Source organism: Pogona vitticeps, chromosome 5 (assembly GCF_051106095.1).
Source record: "Pogona vitticeps strain Pit_001003342236 chromosome 5, PviZW2.1, whole genome shotgun sequence".
In the NCBI taxonomy this organism is placed as follows: domain Eukaryota; kingdom Metazoa; phylum Chordata; class Lepidosauria; order Squamata; family Agamidae; genus Pogona; species Pogona vitticeps.
This window is the reverse complement of record NC_135787.1, coordinates 120,345,110-120,366,509: the sequence shown is the minus strand read 5'-3', so window position 1 is coordinate 120,366,509 and position 21,400 is coordinate 120,345,110. Positions and strand designations below refer to the sequence as shown.

The window sequence follows — 21,400 nt, the reverse complement described above, 5'->3', positions numbered from 1 at the left end:
TGACGCTGGGTGTGCTCATGGGGCGGAGCACCTGTGCATGCAGGTGGGCAGGCTGTGCATGTGTGGGGGTGTATGCGTGCAAGGTGGGAGGGAGATAGATCTGTCTCCGCAGCCTGGTCCTGCCAAGGCCACGGACTAGGGATTGGGGACCCCTGACTTAGACCACATCTAAGGTACCTTTCAAATATATGATTCTGGGATATCTACGAGATTAAAATGGAAGGGGGTAAATATTGTACAGAGGTGCCTCACAAGACGAGCGCTTCGTTTAACGAAGAAATCACATAACGAAGAAGTTTTGCGATCGCAAAACGATGTTTCCTATGGGGTTTTTCCGCTTTGCGATGATCGGTTACCTGCTTCGCTAACCGATTATCGCAAAACGAAGATTTTCGCACAGCTGATCGGCGGTTTCAAAATGGCCACCGGGTAAAAAAAATGGCCACCCACTGTTTTCTGGGACGGATTCCTCGCTGCACAGGCAGCGAAAATGGCCGCACTATGGAGGATCTTCGCTGGACTGTGAGTTTCAAGCCCATAGGAACACATTAATCGGGTTTTAATGTGTTTCTATGGGCTTTTAAAAATCGCTTTACGATGTTTTCGTTTTACAGCGATTTAGCTGGAACGAATTAACATCGTAATGCGAGGCACCACTGTATATACATTCATCTGAGCTCTTAGAGAGGAAAAATAGACTATGTACGAAACAAAAATAACTTTAAAAGATGATTTGATTTTTTTTAAAATTCTGGACTAACATGTGCCTTATTCTTCTTCTCTACTGATGGGGGAAACATTCAATATTATAGGTATGGTGCAGACATTCACTCTCCAACCTGTCATCCTCTACCTGCAGATGTCAGAGACTCTGTACCTGTGCTTTTTGTGCCACATCCAGAACAAGCTGGAACTTTTCTGATACTGTTAGGTCTTCCTTTGGAGGTTCCTGAAACAACATCAGATATGTGTCCTCAGCATTTGAGTTTTCACATTAGGCATTTCGTTCACTTCTTAATCATAGCCAAAGGGAAAAAATAATTTCTTCTACTAACTGGCTCTTTTTGTAGTGTGATTAATCTTAATTCTGATTAATAAAAGCAAGCCAGCTGTATAAACCAAAGTTTGAAGATAACTTGTTTCAGAAAACCATATTTAGGGTTAATTGCAGTACCCAGTATCCCTTTGCTAGTTCCATTGAGAATGGATCCAGTGACTCAATGGAATTTACAAAGTGTTGACTTACTATTCAGTCACTAATTCAGTGGGCCTACATCTAAATGGGAGTAGCAAAGGGGTACTGGATAGTTTGCATAAGTCAAGATATAATGTTAAATTCGCTAGTGAAAAACTGAAGTATAAGCTTCTCATCTCCTCTTTCCTATAGTGATGGTGGAGCAGAGAGATGCTCATGAAAGTATGAGGTTTACCAAGGCTCAGTCACATAAAAATAAATTGTAATTAATTGTTCTGTCCAAAAGCAGAATAATGAATACTATCTCATGATTTATATCTAGGCTAGTCATAAATGTAGTTCCTTGCCTTCCCAAAACAAACTTCCACTAACAACAAACTGTTTTTTACACACTCCCACTAAATAAATCTCATTCCATTTCCAACATTTTTAATTGATTTTTCACACATAGTTACCTAATAATCTAAACATATGTATATTCATGCATTTATCCATTTATACTTCATTACTATTTCTATTTATACTTCATTATTGCCTCACCCTATGTACCCTCTTTGTCCAAGCCATGCTTATGTGGTGAGAATTCTTAAAGCTTATTACATAAACCATAGTATCTATACAGTATTGTACTTCAAAGGCAATGGTTCCTAACCTTTGGTCCCTAGATGTTTTTGTACCACAACTCCCATCTATCCTGGCCAGCACAGCTAGGGCGTTTTAGTCCAAGAACATCTGGGAACCAAAATTTGGGAACCACTGCTCTAAGGGGTGGAAATATTCCCTGTCATTTATAGTGTTACATGGACAAACAGTATCTATATGTTTTAGGGAGCCCTTGTTTTCTGTTCGATTCATACAGTTTATAAATGGGTAGAAGTCCTCAACAAATAAATTATTGTGCTTCTTCCCACTTGCCATATGTAACTCATTAGCCATTTCTTCCTGTAATGCTACCTGCTGTATTTCAGAACACCACACTGTAATTAAGATGTCTTGCAGGTCTTTCAAACCTTTAACTACAGCTTTTCTTGCCAATGCCAAAACATGCCCTACTATATAAGTTTCATTCATACTAATGAGAATAGATTAATATATATCACAAGATTGTTGTAGAGATATAACAGGGTCAGTGAGAGAACTACAGATGCTTGGACTCTAAGAATGTTCTATGGTTATATACAATGTGTTCTGTATGGGGATGCCCTTGAAACTTTTCATAAATTTCAACTTCTCACTTAGACTTCTGAACAGGTCTGTACACGCAGAATACACATCAGTAAAGTGTTTCAACAGCTTTGTTGTGTGCTTGTCCATTAGTAAATATAATGGAAAGGCTTATACCAGCACTTGAAGACATAGGTAGGGTCAGACCCCAGTATCTTAAGGAATGTTCAATCCCACACAAATATGTCCATGTGTTGAGGTCATCCTTCTTTTGAAGTGCAGATTTGAGGCTTACAACCAGAGGGACATCCTTAGTTTCAGAACCTTGCCTGTGGAACAAGGTCTCCTAGAAAAGATCCTACTCTGACTTCTTTTCAGCACCAGTAAAGAACCTTTTATGTACCACAGCTTTTTGATCTCTTCTCATGTTCACAGAAACATTCCAGAAGTTATTTCAAACGTATTTAGACTTACAATGGGCTCAGAAACTTCAGGCACAATGCTCCACTGTATTCTCCATCCTCTAAAAATAAATTATAGCTTCATTAAACAAAAAGACTGCCTTTCCACATGGCTCCAGAACAACAGAATAAAAGTAATGCTTTAAAAAGGAACTTGTGTGGGTAGCAGACAACATATTTTCAGATCTATTTTTGTATCTCCCCATACACAGCCATATGGAATCATACAATCCTTAATTTTCAGAAGGCTTCAGTAGATCATAAGTAATGTGTCTGCACTTAGCCAAACACTTCAACTTATATTTTTGTGTAATTAAGAACATTAAAAAATCACAAACACAATCCTTTTTTTTAACAATGAGCAATAATTGTGGCATATAAATTGCATTTCTACAAATATGATATCCATTCTATGTGGATTAGGAATTTTGACTTTTCAATTGAGGTTTATCATCCCACTGTTTATGATCAAGAAAATGGTACTATGTTGTTGTTCAGTCTTCTAAGTCGTGTCCGACTCTTTGTGACCCCATGGACCAAAGCACGTCAGGCGTCTTTTAATTTCGTGGCTGCTGTCACGATCTGCAGTGATCATGGAACCCAAGAAAGCAAAATCTATCACTGCCTCCATTAAATAAAATAGATTCCTAATACTTTTTATTCCACCTTTATTTCTATATAATTGGATTTCCAAAAAGCTATTACTTAAGGTATTTTTAATTAAATCAATAATTAGCTTTTTTTTAACCAGGAAAGGGGAAAACTGAAATCCCTGTTTAGGGCAAAGCAAGTACTGTATATTTGAGTCCTCTCATATTCAAACAAAGGAAAATTAGTAAATAAGCTACATATTAAAATTTCAAGAGAGTAGAAAGCAGAGTGAGTACCTGGCTATGAGGTAATTTAGGGATAACCTCAAAATTGCTAAAAATAAAAACATAGGAATGGCCCAGCCATGCCATACAGCATTCATGTAGATCTACAGATAAAAAAAGAGATAAAACATTATGTGTTAAATAAAAAGGCTGTCATGAAATATCCATGCTTCTACAATTCTATGCATATTTTACTAAGAGGTGTGTCACCCTATGTTCTGTGCATGTTATATCCACTTACGTTCACAAGAACTTCACGTTTAATTATAAAACCCCATATATAGTTACAGGATAAATATCTTTCCATCAGTAACATTTTCACAACTGTTATTGACATTAATACAACTTAGTTTTGATTTAATAAATGCAGAATCACATGAAAACTAAGGTAATAATGGCTCAAATCCTGTTGGCACTTATGCCGTGCAACCCAGAAGATAACATTTTGCAGTGGAAATATTTTATTTTATTTAGTAAAACTTCCTAACCCTCACGTCAGGTTCCAAGGTTCCCTAGGGAATCTCTTTTGCTATTGAGAAGCTTTTGGGAGGCATGGGATGGGGGGGGATTTTAAATCACTGCCACTTGAAATCTGGAGGTGATCTTCCAGTATGAAAAGCTTCCTCCCCTATAGGCTAAGGCTCCCATAGGCTTCTCAGGGGCAAAAGGGAGGATAGGGCATTTTAAACGAAATGAAATGATAGATTTTTGTCACCAGATGATCACATCACCCATGTTATGTGGCAAAAACTTACACCAATAGAATTCCGACCCTTATATTGCTAGGAAGGATAACAGAACATTAATCAAAGTCTCTCATGTCAAGCAGTAAACATAAACAATAGCAATGGCAGCACAATTTTTCAGATCCAATGAACTGTTTGGAAAAGGCCCTGCACTATACCAGCAAAAGATATGCATAAAACCTACATATGCTAATAATATAAAGAGGTCATCCAAATGTGACGTTTTGCCCCTAACAGAACTTCCATACTAGTAAGAGCTTGATCTGCTGAATTTCTGCCTGCCTTACAACAGGTAATGGCATAGGAGAACTGTTCTTCCCCAAGTACCAACCCGAAATTATGTAGACGACTCAAGTCTACTAGATATATTCTACTGGGGAAACATTCTGTGAAAGAGTAAGTATAGTATCTTATATGCAGGAGGGGGTTCAGGTTTACAAAACGAAGGGTAAAATTCGTATACTTGGATTAATTTAGTATTAAATTCTTCAGTTCTGGTCATTTACATGGATATACCTTATAAAAACGGTTCAAATTCATTTGGCTTCAAAAAAACCCTAATACATGGAGATAAAATTTCTATAGTCTCTATCAAATATGAATAAATGACCATAACAAATGTTCTTAGGACATATTGTTTGTTTATTCAGAATGTAATACTGAATTAGTCCAATCATGGGCATTTTAATCTTAGGTCTTAACTCAGAGATTTTTCCTACAAGGCTGGTAAACTATCACCTCTTCCCACCAGTTGTTGCCATCAAATTACGTTATTTTTTTAAAAAGAAAAATCAACACCCCCAACACTCCAAAAGAGTAGATAACAACAGTGGACTGCACTGGAGGTTTCTTTCACTCTCGTTACAGCTTTGCCTTCCCTAAATGTCAATCATAGTTATGATTTCACTCATTGTTTACATATAATCAAAAACTAAACAACCTCCTTTTTCACAAAGAGGTATTAGTTAGAATGCTGCCTACGTATTTTGCTGTACATCTTTTATTCTACATATCCTATAACTTTGCTTATTTACAATTAAAATTGAGAGCCTGGGCTTCCTGCTGTCTCTAGACCTAATAATCAAAGGTTGCTTCTCTCCCCCTCTCATGAAGTCAGGTGACAACAAATGCAGACACCTGAGAGTTAAAAAAAAAAAAAAGCACCCTACTGTAGTTGATCACTAGATTGTTCTTTCCTTCCATTCATCCTGCTTTTGTATTCAAGTAGGGGTGGAACTACATGTTACACAGAACATGAGGCTCTGTAAATGTCAGTCTCCTCTCTCTGTCACATTTACTTAGGCTTATCCTGGGCTTAGAAAAGCTACTCTTTAGGGCTATAATTCCCAAAATCCCACTTGGACATCTTGCCCAGAGGATTCTGGGAGTTGGAGTTAACGAAAAATTCTTTTCCAAGTTCTGAAATTACTTCACGCTGTGCTATCATAATGATGATTGTTTTCCAATCCCAGTGTATAACTACAGCTGCTGCACAAACAGTCATAGCAATAATAACCAAGGTGTGCTTTATTAGTTTAAAACACAATTAGGGCAAACACAATGGGGAGTTGAAACGTTCATTCATTTTTATGGTGAGGGCCAGTTGAATTTTGTTCTAATAAACAGATATTTCTTTAGACTACTTTCTATAGTTTCCACCAACCCTGCTCCACACATGTAGAGGTGTCATCAACACTTTAACACCAGCAGGATGTGCCCCACCCTGAAATACATCTGAATTTCAAGAGAGGCACTTTATCTGGAAGACACACACACACAAACTAATTATATCCATTGCTTGTTCCTTAGCATATGGTGTTGTCTGACAACACACAGTAAAGCACCTATTATCTTTTCTTTCTCTTTACAGTGGTGCCTCACTAGACAGTTACCTCGCATGATAGTTTTTTCGCTAGACACCGACTTTTTGCGATCGCTATAGCGATTCGCAAAACAGTGATTCCTATGGGGGAATTTCGCTGGACAATGTTTGGTCCCTGCTTCGCAAACCAATTTTCGCTAGACAATGATTTTGACAGCTCCCTCCGTGCCCGCAAAACGGGTGTTTTCGGGACCTAAGCTTCGCAAGACAGCTATTTAAACAGCTTTTCGGCAGTTCACAAAGCAGCTTTCCTATGGCTGATCTTAGCTAGACAACGACGATTCTTCTCCATTGGAATGCATTAAACAGGTTTCAATGCATTCCAATGGGGAAATGCTTTTCACTAGATGATGATTTCGCTAAACAGCGATTTCAGTGGAGCAGATTATCATCGTCTAGCGAGGCACCACTGTATTTCTGAGTTTACTATACTATGAAGTTCATGTTGCAAGGGTGGTGCCACATAGTACCACCTTTAAAATTCACTCCACCAAGGGTCACCCATCTTTCCCAGTTCAAACAGATCTCCTAGCCTCCTCCCAAGTAGTTGCTAGGTTACCTGTTTGTAGCAAGCAAGCAGTTTTATCAGTGCTCACACTGATAAAAACTGAAGCAAATAATTCTTCATTAAAGTTAAAAAAAGTGGATCAAAGTGAAGACTCCTTTGTTCTGAACATTTTGGTTTGTTTTAGCTGTAATATTTCAATTTTGAAATATAATTACCGTTGGAAGCATGTTTGTTAGAGAATGTGAGATTCTTATATTTATCAAAAGGGGCCATGGGTTTTAAATGTGTGAAAAGTGTTGCTAATTGAAGCATTTAAATATTTTTGTGGAAAAATTAAACAGGTCAAAGGCATGCATGCAAACAAATTGTGGGCTGTTATATAAAGAGTGGCGCTCATCTAAAAAACTGAATCCTTCATAACCATCTGGTTGCAAAATTAGTAAGAAGGTTGTACCAACGTAAGAAAATCAACCATACGATATGTCAATCTACTTCTGTACAGTATCTTATTTCCAACAGAATGCAATCAGAGGTTGGAAGAGTCATTGTAACTGAACAGACTTTGTCAGCTATTAGCCACAGTGTCTGAGGAATCCCGTGGGTTAAAGTCCAGGAAGCAACCTTCCTAAACTCTCAAACAGGTACCTGTGGGAAAGCCTACATGCGGAACCTGGTGTTAACAGCCCTACATCCGGAAGTTTCCAAGAGATATTACACTAACTTCATGAAAGGGGAAAGGATTTCTATTTTTCCTGCAGCATTTTAACAAATCTTGAAGAGTGGAACTTTTCTTATTTCTTCCAGTCTAATCAGCCATTAGGTTAATTATGCAGAAGGCACAGAATATCTGTTTATATTGTCCTCTATCACATCCTTAAACAATTTTCCAGCCTTCTTATTAGAAACAGAAATGAAACTTTTCCCTCTGCAAAAGAAAAATCTGTATTTTCCATCATTCAACTGTCCGGGCCCAATTCAAAGTGCTTGTTTTGACATATAAAGCCCTAAACGGCTTGGGCCCTGGATACTTGAAGGACCGCCTCCATCCATATGAGCCTACCCAGCTGTTAAGATGTAGCGAGGGGGCCCTTTTGAAAGAGCCATCCCTCAAGGAGGTAAGAGGGATGGCTTGTAGATGAAGGGCCTTCTCGGCAGCTGCCCCCAGACTATGGAACGCCCTCCCGACTGAAATTCGTCTGGCGCCGACACTGATGATATTTTGGTGCCAGGTCAAAACCTTCCTGTTCCAGAAGGCTTTTAATTGAAATAACATTAACTGTGGGTCTTTATGATGGCAATTTTAATTGTATTTTAATCATTTTATATTTTATTATATTGAATTTTAATTGTTGTAAGCCTCCCAGAGACCTTTGGGTAGAGTGGGCGGCATATAAATTAATTAAATAAATAAATAAATCATTTTTTGCAGAGTGTATAGAAATCTACGCTCATTTACCTAGCTAAAGTATTTTGCAGCAGAATAATGTGAATCAGCTTTTCTTCAATTACATGACTTCAAACTGCTTGTGGTGACTGCAAATCTGAATGCTCTCCTGCAGAAAAAAAAGAACTGTCCCCCAATGGAAAACTGGCATGTATGGAAAACAACCCTTCTTGAAACTCTCTCCCAGAAATGGAAGACTTTTATTGACAGGAAAGCTTTTTGGCTGGTTTGGTGAGGGTTGGGGGTGGATTTGGAGAACCTTTTGAACTTCCTAGCTGTCTGTTGCTGCCTAAAAATGTGCAATTCAGAAAGAGATCCACTATTCAGTTTTGCAGCCATGAGCAGTTAACTCCAGTAGATGCTGATCCATGTCCTAATCTTACATTTAAAGAATTTGTAAACAGGATTACACAACAGCGAGCCACCCAGGACTGTGTTCTTAGTAAAACAAAATGTTTCGCATGGAATGTAAGCTCTTCTACTCATGCTACTTTCAATAACACTGAAAAACTGTTGTTCAGGTAAATCTGGTAAACTAAGACATAGCATATAAATGAAAACCATGAACAAATATTAAGCAGCATGTTTTTAAGCTGGTAGACGTATTAAAATACTGAAACAGTTCCAACCCTGGACAACAAACGAAGCAACAGGCATGCTTTGCGTCACCCATTTGACCCGGCAGCACTCATTTGTGTCCTTGTTCCTAAGCCTGGGAATTTATGCAAGTTTTGTTCCAGAATTCGTATTTAGCAGATCTATCAGCCAAGTCCCCACGAATGCTTGTTATTTCACATGACTGAGGAAGGGCAACTTACAATAAAGGCAATAGCAGAAGTGTAGACAGAATACCAGTCTGATAAGGCAGAAAGATTCTTCACAAAATTGGTAACAGGTTTGGCACCTCTCTCTATAAGAAGAAAGGGGGGGGGGAAATATAACATTTCTAAGTATTTAGCAGTGCTACAATGAATGTAATAGTATAACTATTAAAAACGAAAAACCCACACATCCCACATTACTCAATGTCTAAATTTATCAATACCTCTTCCTTTTATCTTATATGCACAAGTGACATATCAAAATAATAATATTTCCACAGATACATATGGTGCTATAGCACTCTTCTATGTTCCTTATTTTTACATGGCTCTATATCACTTCTAGGAATTCAAGAAACTAAGAACTATGCCACACATATACCTCTCTTGATTCATCAGTCATTGGCAAGCCACCAAATGTTCAAATAGCCTCCAGTGAAAATACCACCTCAATGGTGAGATAAAGAGTTCTATCTGTGGCATTCTGATCCAGTATGTAATACAATAAGCTTTGACCTGCAGAGCTGGAAGTATGGATCATCGAGTCCAATCCCTCTCAAAGAGGCACAGTGGGAAATTGAACTCACCACCTTTGGCTCCGCAGAGAGAACCTTAAGCTGCTCAGCTATATGCAAATCAAGCCATACCTTCAGATGGATATATAGCCTCAGTGCAGGATAGCAAGACCAGAGCAGAGTAAGGTTTGCAAGAAGCTAATGCGTGGGGCTGGACCACATGTTCTACACTACAGAGTTCGCCCCACACCCATGCTTGTACTGAAAGGAAAGCAACAAACAAGAGCGAGGCTTGCATTCCTGTAATTCTTTTGGCATGTGATGCCTCAGTGTGGGGGACTGAACAATTTCAGATTAATGTAAAGCAACCTCAACTCTTTTAGCTGATTGACAGTAAAAAAAAAAATAAACATAAGAATAGCATGACTGGCTCAGATCTAGTCCTCCCCACAAGGAGCATTATGCCTTTAAAAGAGCTATACTGAATATAATAATGAAATGAGCCTAGTACAATCACTCTGAATATGTATGAGGTTCTGATGGCCTATTGATTCTTTTCTATTACTCATGCAGAGGACTTCTGTTATTATCTACTGACCAGCGTCCATTTTTCAGAAACAATCAAATTTCAAAGGTCACTTCAATAAAAGTGTATTTTCTCAACTTATAATTAGCTGTTGTATTACAGAGAACTTTATTTTATGGAACTACTAGTGATATTTATGCCACCAGCAAGACTTACTATAACTTAAAATTTGCAATTAAACCACAGTTTCAATTTTCCCAGGACCCTAATATTCATTTAGACACTTTTGCTTAAAGGGAAAAATAGTACAGTGACCTTTTTCACATTTTCCTCCTTGACTCCACCATGTGTTGGGCACATCATCTGGTTATTTGAATTGAAGCAAACATTTTTGGGTTGGCAACTCCAGAAGCTGAATAGACCAGGTTTGCATATTGCACAGAAAAGGCGAAAGCAAAAGGAGCAAACACTGCAGCCTTTGTTCCTGCATTTCAGCTGCAGAGCACTGTATGATGAATCACAACAGGTCTCACTCACACCCAGTGAGAGGCACGATCCCAAAACGGCCTCTGGAAGGTGCTGCCTCAACACCAGGAAAGTACGCCACTCCCCACTTTGGATGGTACAGCAGAACTGAAGAAAGGAGGAGCTCTGCTAACCCATTCCTTTTCTGAAGTTATTTATTTGCTTTAAAAATAAATTGGCACCTACAGGTATGGTTCAGTTTACACGCCACTATTTTGAGCCAATAAATCATCATTTCAGTCCAAAATGATCCCCCCACCTTGTTACAGTGGTGCCGCGCTTAACGAGCGCCTCGTTTAACGACGAATCTGCATAGCGATGGATTTTTTGTGATTGCATAACAACGTTTCTAATGGTAAAATATCGCTTTGCGATGATCGGTAAGCTGTTTCGCTTACCAATTTTCGCATAGCGATATTTTTAAAACAGATGATCGGCAGTTCCAAAATGGGCCGCCGGGAAAAAAATGGCCACCCGCTGTGTTTTCGCGCCGATTCCTCGCATACCGGGCAGCGAAAATGGCAGCCGTATGGAGGATTTTCACTTAAAACTCACCTAATTTGTAACAGGTTTGGCACCTCTCTCTATAAGAAGAGAGGTGTTTAATGCATTCCTATGGGCTTTTTCCTTTTCGCATAGCAACGAATCCAGATAGCGATGATTTTTCCGGAACGGATTATCGTCGCTATGCGGGGCACCACTGTATTTGCTTTTCTCCTCCCCTCACTTGTATGCCTTTCACATTTGTATCTTTGTATCTTTTCTTGTCGAACCAGTTTTATATTTAAACAATCAACACATTGTTCCATCAACACAGCTTATTAGATCATAATGTCCATATTCAGAACAGGCAACAACTATCATCCCAGTTTTCAAATGATTATACATAGTTGGTATGGAAAGTTAATTCTGAATGCTTTTCAGCACTGTGTTTGATCTGTATGCTTGATTTCTGTAATACCAGATGCTATTATTTTCTTTGCAAGCTACATTCGTTCTTCATTCTGTGTATTCATGACTAAGAGATAACAGAATTGGATCAAATATATTTCTATAACATTCACGTAATGTCACTCATCCTCTTCATGTATTACAAGCTCTATAAGTGTCACTAGTACTACAGAAACAGAAGGTCATATTAGATACTTACTTAATCTCCTCATATTTTCTGTAAGCCTGGAAAATAAATAATTACAAATTTAATATTGTTTCTTTGAAAGATTGACACATTTTATTTACTGGCTTATTATAAAATAGTACTTATTTATGCAAAATATTTCAGTTCAATAATTAAAGGTTTAAAAAAAGCTTCACAACACAGTTCACAAAATTGTAAGAAATGTAGCAATGATACGAGGTATTGGTTGGCTATTAAATGAAAATAATGTGAGAAGATCAGCAGCAGATACAACTATAAAACATATAAAATATGGGTTAGCATCAAGTAGAAATGGTCTGAAATATCAAAAACTTTACAACTACAGTGGTGCCCCACTTGACGATTACCTCGTTAGATGAGGAAATCGCTTAAGGATGAACTTTTTGCGATGGCAAAATGATGTTTTAATAGGGAAAAATCGCTTCATGATGATTGGTTCCCTGCTTCGGGAACCGATTTTCCGCTTAACGACGATCAAAACAGCTAATAGTTGGGCTTTCAAAATTGCTCCCCGCTGTGTAAAATGGCTCCCCGCTGTGTTTTAGGATGGATTCCTCGCTTTACAGGCACCGGAAAATGACCGCCCTATGGAGGATCGCTGGACGCTGAGGTATTTCGCCCATTGGAACGCATTGAAACGGTTTTCAATGCATTTCAATGGGATTTTTACTTTAGCTTGACGACGATTTTGTTCTACAGCGATTTTGCTGGAACGGATTATCCTCGTCAAGCGAGGCACCACTGTAGTTTACAAATAGCGATAAAGATGACCTTTTCCCCATAGAAGGACATTCCATATATAATACACATTGACATTTCTGCACAAATGCCAAATGAATTATTAAATAAACTTGTAATCCTATGGGATTCACTGAGAATCATTTGCAATGTAGTACAATTATGTGCACCTGTATAAACCTTCGTTGTTTTCTCTCATTCCTTAGATTTCTCAGCTGCTCCAGTCAAAGATGGAATAATTAAGAAGTTTTAGAGATGCTTTTACCAAGACTTTAGAGACTGTTGCTTGGCTGTACTGATCACATCGCTCTTCAGTATTTATTTTTATTTATTTAACTTTTTAAAAAATGAAGCATCCAACATTATTTACCTTCGTGCACTAAGTGGCTCTTCTGTTTCAACTGTGTTCTCTTCAGGCTGAAATCTGAAGTCTTCAATGTATTCCCCAAATTTGTCATAAACCCACTTCTGAACTCTTGAACACACCATGTGGCTGCGTTTATCTAATGACAAAATACATGTCACATTTTCGGGTTCCTTCTAAACAGTCAATTTAACTGCATGAACAGTTATTTTAACACTGAGACAGTTTTCAGATGACATCAGGATTGGTACTTCATTGACAGAGTTGTACATAGGACAAAAAGTCTGAATCTGAGTGCAAGATTCTCATTTGGGGATCACTTACACTACTGGGGTTTTTTTAAAGGAAGGAACCAACATTCTAGCCTGCACCAATATCCCAATAATTAATAAGGTGACGCTTTACTACTTTTGGATAAGCTTCACAACCAATCTAACTTTTCTTATACTTACAAATATCTTAGCAAGCATAACAACAGGACAAAGCTCTTTGCTCCAGAAGCACTAGAAATATTTCATTTCTTAATGTTTATATAATCAATATGTACAAAAAAAAAACCAAGAAAAAAGGTGCAAAAAGATCTAAACTTCAAGAAACTGGGAAAACAAAATTAAAATACCAAATGCAAAGGAGGAGGTGTTTGTACAAGGATCATACAAGAGGAATTTAAAAATTTTTCATTCTATGGCTCATATGGGGGAGACACTATGAATTAATGACTTTCAAGAGGACCCATCATTAACAGCCCTGCACATGTCTTGTAAACTAATAGCTGTGCCTTTCTTTGCTGTGTCAGCCAGCACCCACTGACAGCTTTTCCTTATGGCCACATCAGACTCCTAGACGTCTTTTTACAACTGCAGAATGCCAGCAGCTTACTCTCTACAGTGCTGAAAAAGTGACCAAGATTCTGAGATGACCACAAGGAAGAAGATGCACTGGGTGTCAGCTGACAAGAGACAGTAACTTATAATAGATTCCACAAGTTATTTTATGTAACTGAATGATGTCTGTACCCCTTTGGAATATGGTCCACGGAGCAGGTTATTCTGCTTCTATGTCCCAGTTTATTATCTGGAGATGTTTGGATTTATGATTGGATTTTTCACTGCTAGAAACCTATGTTACTAGAATGTGAGGTTAATTCTCACAGAAACATGTGCACTGGACACGTCCTGCTTCTTCAATTGCTGTTTTCTGTTTTGCTCTGCTTAGGCCTAGACCCCTCCCCTCCCCAACCCCATCAAAATAAAGCAGCAAACAAAAACACCTGTGACTGACAGATTAAAGGAAAGTAAGCCAATTCTTAGGTCAATTCTGACAGTTTATTTTCACAAGGTGAAAATGAAATGCCAGTGTCTACTGGGCAGAGTATTAACACTGGCTATTCATTTTCTTTGCTTTAACGCATTGGTATCTGACAGATACACTGGCATAATTCATTGTTAGCCCCAACTAGAGTAGACATATTGAATCAGAGAAAAAAAATGTAAGTTATTCCAGTTTCACTGACTCGACAGGTCTACTGTAGCCAGACGGAGCAATCTGATTTAGGTCATTGTTTACATTTAGAAATTCACTCTAGGGTTAGCGTAATTATTATTTATAAGTTATTTTAAGGAGGGAAAAAAGTATTTACAAAAAAGGTACAAATTCAGTGGAATTAAACTTGAATATAAATATTCCTTTTTAATTTTTAAAAAAACTATAGATTTGTATTAACTCTGCATATTAGTATGGGAAGTAGTCTAGTTCCTATGTGACAGAGTATTTTAACAAAAATAATAAAATACTTCACTAAATATGTGTGCTGCTCAATTGCATTCAATATTAGAAGGGACTCCCCCACATCTTTTTAAAAGGCCTACTTCTGCAGATCCATGGTGAAGTGACTGACTAAAGTCACACAAAGCATTAATAAGGAACCATACATACCTGTTCCATTGGCTTGTGACTGTGCTTTGGGAGGCTGCGGAGTGGGAGGTGATTCTTCTGTTCTAAAACAAACCCGCACAAACAAAAAGCGACTTAGAACAGAATATCAATGGGAAAAAAAGCAAAATAAACATGCATACTTCATATCTGAACTGCTGGGTAGCTCAATGATTTGGTTGAGAGTTCATTTTCCCACTGTGCCTTTTGAACAGAGGCTGGACTCCTCCTTGATAAGGTCCCTTCCAGCTCTGCAGTTCTAAAAGTCTAAGATTTTTATATGATTATAAATTTTGTTTCAATATCCTGAAAAACGAAGGCCTCTTAGAATCCTTCACCAAAACGACAGGTGATTCACATCCTGGGTGATTTGCGGCTGCGCAGAGCCGCATCGGAAGATTCTAGAGCTTCAGTGGCAGCAATGAACACATGAGAATATGCCCCTCCCCACCCATATAAGTACCTTGGCACCAAGTGTCCCTTTTCAGTTGTGTCAACCACTGCTTAATACTAAGCAAAGAATGGCATGACAGAGGACAGGAAGGGAGGGATGTGTAAATCACAGAGGTCCACTCAAAGAATTACAATTACAGGTGGGTAACCTGTTGTTCTTCTTCATGGCCTCCGTGAATCACCCCCTGGGTGACTAATAAGCTGTCTTACTCGGAGGAAAAGTGTCACGCCAAGGTAGAGGCTAGAACAGCACGTCCAAATGCCACATCAGACTTCTGCCGGTAGTTGAGTCCATAATGACATATAAACGTGGGTGGCTGTGCTCAAGTGGCAGAGGTGCAGACATCCGGAAGAGGTACACTGCGGAGAAAGTCTATAGAAGAACAGGTAAGTCCGGGTGTTGGACTTGGGAGTTGTTCTGTGTGAGAAGGTGTGGCAGGCAGGAGATGGTGGATGTCTGATAGATAATACGGGGAACTGGGAACCAAGCCTGTCTCAGCCACCAAGGGGCTATAACGATGGCATTGGTTTTGTCTTGTTGTAGACTGACAGCAACTTTGTGGTGGAGAGGGAATGGTGGGAAAAGGTAGGTAAGAGTTTTGGGCCAACGGCCGACAAATGCGTCTCCCTGGGATTGTTTGCCTATTCCTCCTCAGGAGCAATACTGTTGGCATTTCCGACTCGTTCGGGAGGCAAAGAGATCGAAAGTCGGTGTGCCCCATTTCTGGCATAGTTGGCGGAATACTGATTGATCTAGTTCCAATCGTGAGCTTGGGTATCTGTCTGCCTGAGCAAGTCTGCTAGGTTGTTGTCTTGACAAGCAATCTGTAAGGCTGTGAGACAGATGTGATGTTGCAGATACCACTCCAAGAGGTTGACCGCTAGATAGAGACCTTGGGAAGTGGTTGTCACCTTGTTTGAGGATGAAGTACATCACCGTGGTGTTGTCGGTGGCAATCTGTATCATTTTTACTACAAGAAGGTTTCTGAAAGCCTTGCAGGCTTTTATGACAGCTAGAAGGTCTAACTCCTTTATGTGGAGCAGTTTTTCTCTGTGAGACCATTTGGCATGAACTATAAGGGATTTGCAAAGAGCCCACCAGCTGGTGCAACTGCCATCGGTTGTGACTTGTATTTGCGGGAGAGGTTGTTAGAACGGTCACCCAACAGAAAGATTGGTACAGGAATGCCACCATTGAAGTTGAGAGGCAAGTTCTGGAGTGACTCTTAGGAGAGTGTGGGGAGAGTCTGTTAATAGATCGAATAGGGCCAGAAACAAGGATTGAGGAGATCTCATTTTGAGATGCACATACTGTACAACTGATGTCGTAGAGGCCATGGTGCCTAGAACTCGTTGGACCATTATGGCAGGTATCAAAGCATGTGGAGTGAAGCTGAGAAGTAAGGTCAAGAGGTTTTGTCTCTTTCCTGCAGGGAGGACATTGCAAGTTTGTGTGAAGTCTATGAGCGCGCTTATGTAATGTATAGTCCTTGTAGGTTTTAATTTTGATTTCTGTTTGTTCACAGTTAGACTGAGATCGCGAAGAAGGGCCACGGTGAAACAGGTGTCTCATCGAGCTTTGCGACAGGAGTGTGTTACAAGGAGACAAGTTGGAAATGAAGGAATTTTCTTTGTGCGGGATGTATTGCAATATGAAAGTAAGCATCTCTTAGGTCTATGACGGTGAACCAGTCATTTTTTCGTAGTAAGTGAAGAACTGATTCTAGAGTAACCATGTGGAATTATGTGGTGATGATGTAGTTGTTTAATAATCTTAAATCTAGAATAGGGTGAAGACCCCTGTCTTTCTTGGGGACGGTGAAATAGCAAGAGAAAAACCTGGTGGTGTTTTGATAGACCGGTTGTATGGCATCTTTGAGAAGTAAATTTGTTATTTCTTCTTCCAGGGGTTGTGATGGAAGAGTAACGACGTGTGTTGTTGGAGGAAGATCAAAGAAGTGGATGTGGTCACCATTTTTAATGATGGAAAATACCCAGGAATCTGTGGTGATGGATTCCCATGCAGGTAAGTGTTTTCAGAGGGCAGGGTTGGTGATCTCAGTCAGAGGAACGTCAAACATGGTGTTCGGGTTTCCGGTCATTCCACCTAGTGGCAGGCTGTTGCCGGGGTTTAGCTCTTTGGCTTTTGAAGTATGGATTGTAACAGGTTTGTCTTGGAGGGTCTCGTTGGAACCTCTGGAACGAGTTATAGGGTTGTTTTCCATTGATTTTGCTGAGGACGTCGCTGGTAGGAAGGGTAAACTCCCCAACGTCTGGCTGCTGAACGGTTTTTTTTTTTTTTTTTTTTTTTTTTGGGTACGTTCTCTAGTATATCGTCAGTTTCAGCATGGAAAAGACCTACTCCATCGAAGGGGAGATCTTCAATATGTGCCCAATCATTTTCGGCAAAGCCGGCTGTTCTGAGCCAGGAAAAATGGCGTAGGGATACTGAAGTGGCCATGGACGTGGCTGTAGCGTCTACAGTGTGGTGGGTGGAAAGCATCTGTTGTTTAGCAACGGAGATAACTTCTTGTTGGAAGGCTTTTGCTAGTATCTTTTTATCCTCTGGAAGGATTCAACAAAGGCGGACATGTTGTCTCAGAGGAAGCATTGGTAAGCTACCATGGCTCCTTGATAATTAGCAACTCACATGGTGAAGGCTGCGGAAGAGTAAAGCCATCTACCGATGGAGTCTATTTGTTGGCTGTCCTTATTTGGTGGTATGAGAGATTGTCGGTGTCGAGATCTCAATTGAGATGCTTTGACAAATATAGAATTTGGAGCTGGTTGTTTCTGAAGGAAAATGGCTCCTGGGTCATGGATTCTATAGAGTCTATCAATTCGCTTCAACATGGTATGGGAGGAAGCTGGTTTTCTCCAGGATCTCTGCGCAATACTAAGGAGAGATGGCAACATCGATATGTGTACCACAGTGGTTGTATTTTTAGAGATCGGATCACACTGATGATCGGCTGGTTCTGTCAATGGTTGATGTATTTGCAGATCAAGGGATTTAGCCATGCGAATCACAAGTTGGGCATAGGTCTGGGAATCCTCTGCTGGTGACGGCGCGTTGGTATCGACAATGTTTGACTCTGGGGAGGTAAGTAATACTGATGGAGTCTGCGGCCAAGATCCATGGTCAGGGCCATCGAGGTCACGTCTGGAGTCAACGGACTGTTGATCGACTTCTGTGTCAAGAAGCTGAGTTTCGTAGTATTGCCGGTTAAGAGTCATAAAAGATGGAGGCGGCATGTCCACGGACATCTGTCAATGTTGAGGATCGTCATTGCTGGGGGGGCAATGTGTAGCCTGTATAATTAAAATTGTAAACCGCCCGGAGAGTGCTTGTAGCGCTATGGGGCGGTATATAAGTCCAATAAATAAATAAATAAATAAATAAATATGGTGGTTTAGCTTCGACAGACCTTGATTGGTGGGGATGGATCTCGGTGTCGAGCTCGGTGTCGGGATCGATGACTTGGATTTACCAGAGGACGGAAATTGTGTTGAGGTAATGGAATGGAGCGTGTGTCCATGGACCAGGATGGATATTGAGGATCGTCGATATCAGAGCCTGTGTCCCTGTGATGTCGAAACAGAGGTTGCTGATACAATGGCATAGCAGTAGAATAAACAGACATTGGCAATGCTGAGTGTGAGGAGTGGTTTCCATCATCTATTGTAGTAGGAAAGTATTGGGAGGCTGGGGCTGCAAAAGCCTCATGTGTGGATGAAATCTGCTTGACGGTTCAAGGTTTTTTCAATACCAAGTGGGGAGCAGGTTGAGGTATAGGTACCTCTCGGTGATGTGGCCGCTTCGACACCAATGGTTGTCGAGACGTAGGCCGACTACTAGATGGCATTATCGAACCGGATAAAACACCTGGTTGACTAGTCAATGCAGTCTGTCGAGCAGAGCACTGGTTGGGGCATATGGCAACCCGATACATGTGCTGAGCATGGATTTGAACCACACGCGGTGAAGCAAGCTATCGAGTTTGTTGATGTCAATGGTTCTGGTTAGGGATCGATGAGCGATCCGAAGGCATTGAATATGGAACGGTGTCAAGCCGTTCGGGATGGGAATCTTGGACGATGGAATAACTGAAGGATTGCTGGAAGAAATGGAAGGTTGTGGACTGGGGGGAAAGGACTTTATCATCCCGTTGTGGAGACTGAGAACAGGGTTGATGGGATGGATGTCTGTCATAATCTGAGGGAGATCCGACCGAAATTGATTTAGAGTTGTTGTGTTTGTGGTGGGATGGCTGCAGATTTAGACTGTTTAGGAGGAGCAGGTTCTGGAGCTGGAGCAGCTTCAGTAGGTCTCTGGCGTTTAGAAGTTGTTTTCGATGTCAAGGACTTCGGTATCGAGGACTTTGATTTGTGTGTCTTTGAGGTCTTAGATGATGGAGATGGAGAATCGGAGTGAGCTGGTGTAGCTGATAGATGTTGTTTCGATGATTTATTAATGGCTTTTTCCATTGCTTTGGTTTGGGAAGTGGACCTACAGGGAGGTTGGGCCATTTTAACTGGTTGTAAAGATTATTCCCATGTTGGAGTTTTAGCCTCGAGAGGCAAGATCGAAGAACTCAGCACTTAAAATTTTTGCAATGGGTACAGAAGGAAGTTTGAGGTTGTTCTCCCAAACAGAAAAGGCACTTTGCGTGTCCGTCGGAAAGTGAAATCTTATTATCACAGAGAATGCAGTGCTTAAATGGGACCCAAGGGGCAATGAATTAGTAAAAAAAATGATAGGGACAAATGAATTAGATTTGGGGGGGGGGAGCGGCCGAAAGGCTGAAGGTGTAAAGTAAAAATATTATACTTGTTTAGCTGTATTAAAAGTAAATGAAATAAAAAGGAATCAATATTAAGCTCTTTTTCACTTTACCCACAGAAGCAGAAACTGAGAAACAGGCTCTCAACACGGCGGTTGAAAGAAACTGAAAGGGGACGTGCCAAGGTACTTATACAGGTGGGGAGGGGCTTATTCAAATGTGTTTATTGCTATCGCAGAAGCTCTAGAATCTTCTGATGAGGCTCCGCACAGGCACGAATCACCCAGGGTATGGTTCACAGAGGCCACGAAGAACAGACCAATGCAAACATTTTTTAAATATATATATATATATATATATATATATAACATTACCATGGAAAAAGACAGAAGAGTATATCTGACACGATGGTTAACATTCATCAGGCGTTATATTTTTTCACCTTTTTTGCCTGTATTTTTGTAGATTGCCTGAAACACTGATACCTCTGAAGTCATTACTAGATCTTTTCTTAATGCTTAAGGCTCTATAGCTTGGTGAGGTAGGGATCTGGCTCTGAAGCCAGAGACTGAGAATATAATTCCCCTTTGTGCCTCCTGGGAGAAGAGACAGGATGTATAGAGTCTTGGGCAAGCTGCACAGTCCCAGGTGCCCTGGGAAGTAGGAAATGGTAAGCCACTTCTGAGTATTCTCTACCTAGAAAACCCTGGAAGGGTCACAGCAAGTCAGAATCAACAGAGGCAACTATTACAAAGGCTCTTCAGTAAATATTTTAGTTGTCAAAATTCTCAGGGTATTCAGCATTAACTTGTGAGCAGAGAAATTGCTCCAACCTGATTATCTGGAGAGTGCAAAAGCAAGCTACAAACAACTTTGATGGCCATAGATTCTAATTACAGCAAGAGAAAAGAATAGACCCATAGCAAGGAGAAAAGAATTAAATCTGAATGGGCAAAACTCTTCCAACAGAGCATTGAGTTGGTAGCAGAAAAAAAAAACAAAAAAACAGCAGAACTGTATGGAAAGATATAAAATGCATCAATAGGAATGTGCGGAGAGATGTAAAATGTTTACTGAATTACAGTAAACTTGTAATTCAATTTACTGTCTTTCACTGTTGACAAAAAACTGAATTACACGGACTATGCCTCAATCCATTTACAGACAAAGTCAATAGAGTTCAAGGAGGAAACAACAACAAAAAATACTTAGGTTTCTACATGCACATTTACAAGGCATTGTCAAATTTATATGACAGAAGACTTCAGTAATATTAAAAAAAAGTAAACAAAAGATGCAGTAAACGT

General features: G+C 39.9%; 1 protein-coding gene across 2 annotated transcripts in view; it reads right to left on the bottom strand.

The window, feature by feature from the left end:
• Positions 1 to 21,400, bottom strand: part of GRAMD4 (GRAM domain containing 4) — a 121,054-nt gene that overhangs the window by 17,669 nt on the left and 81,985 nt on the right. For both annotated transcript variants that reach the window (XM_073000624.2, XM_020796982.3), the window contains exons 5-11: positions 14,859 to 14,920; positions 12,930 to 13,062; positions 11,813 to 11,838; positions 9,094 to 9,185; positions 3,708 to 3,799; positions 2,834 to 2,882; positions 878 to 949 (exon numbers count right to left, since the gene is read on the bottom strand). In XM_073000624.2, coding sequence (XP_072856725.1) covers positions 878 to 949; positions 2,834 to 2,882; positions 3,708 to 3,799; positions 9,094 to 9,185; positions 11,813 to 11,838; positions 12,930 to 13,062; positions 14,859 to 14,920 — 526 coding nt within the window. The remainder of the gene's footprint in view (positions 1 to 877; positions 950 to 2,833; positions 2,883 to 3,707; positions 3,800 to 9,093; positions 9,186 to 11,812; positions 11,839 to 12,929; positions 13,063 to 14,858; positions 14,921 to 21,400) is intronic.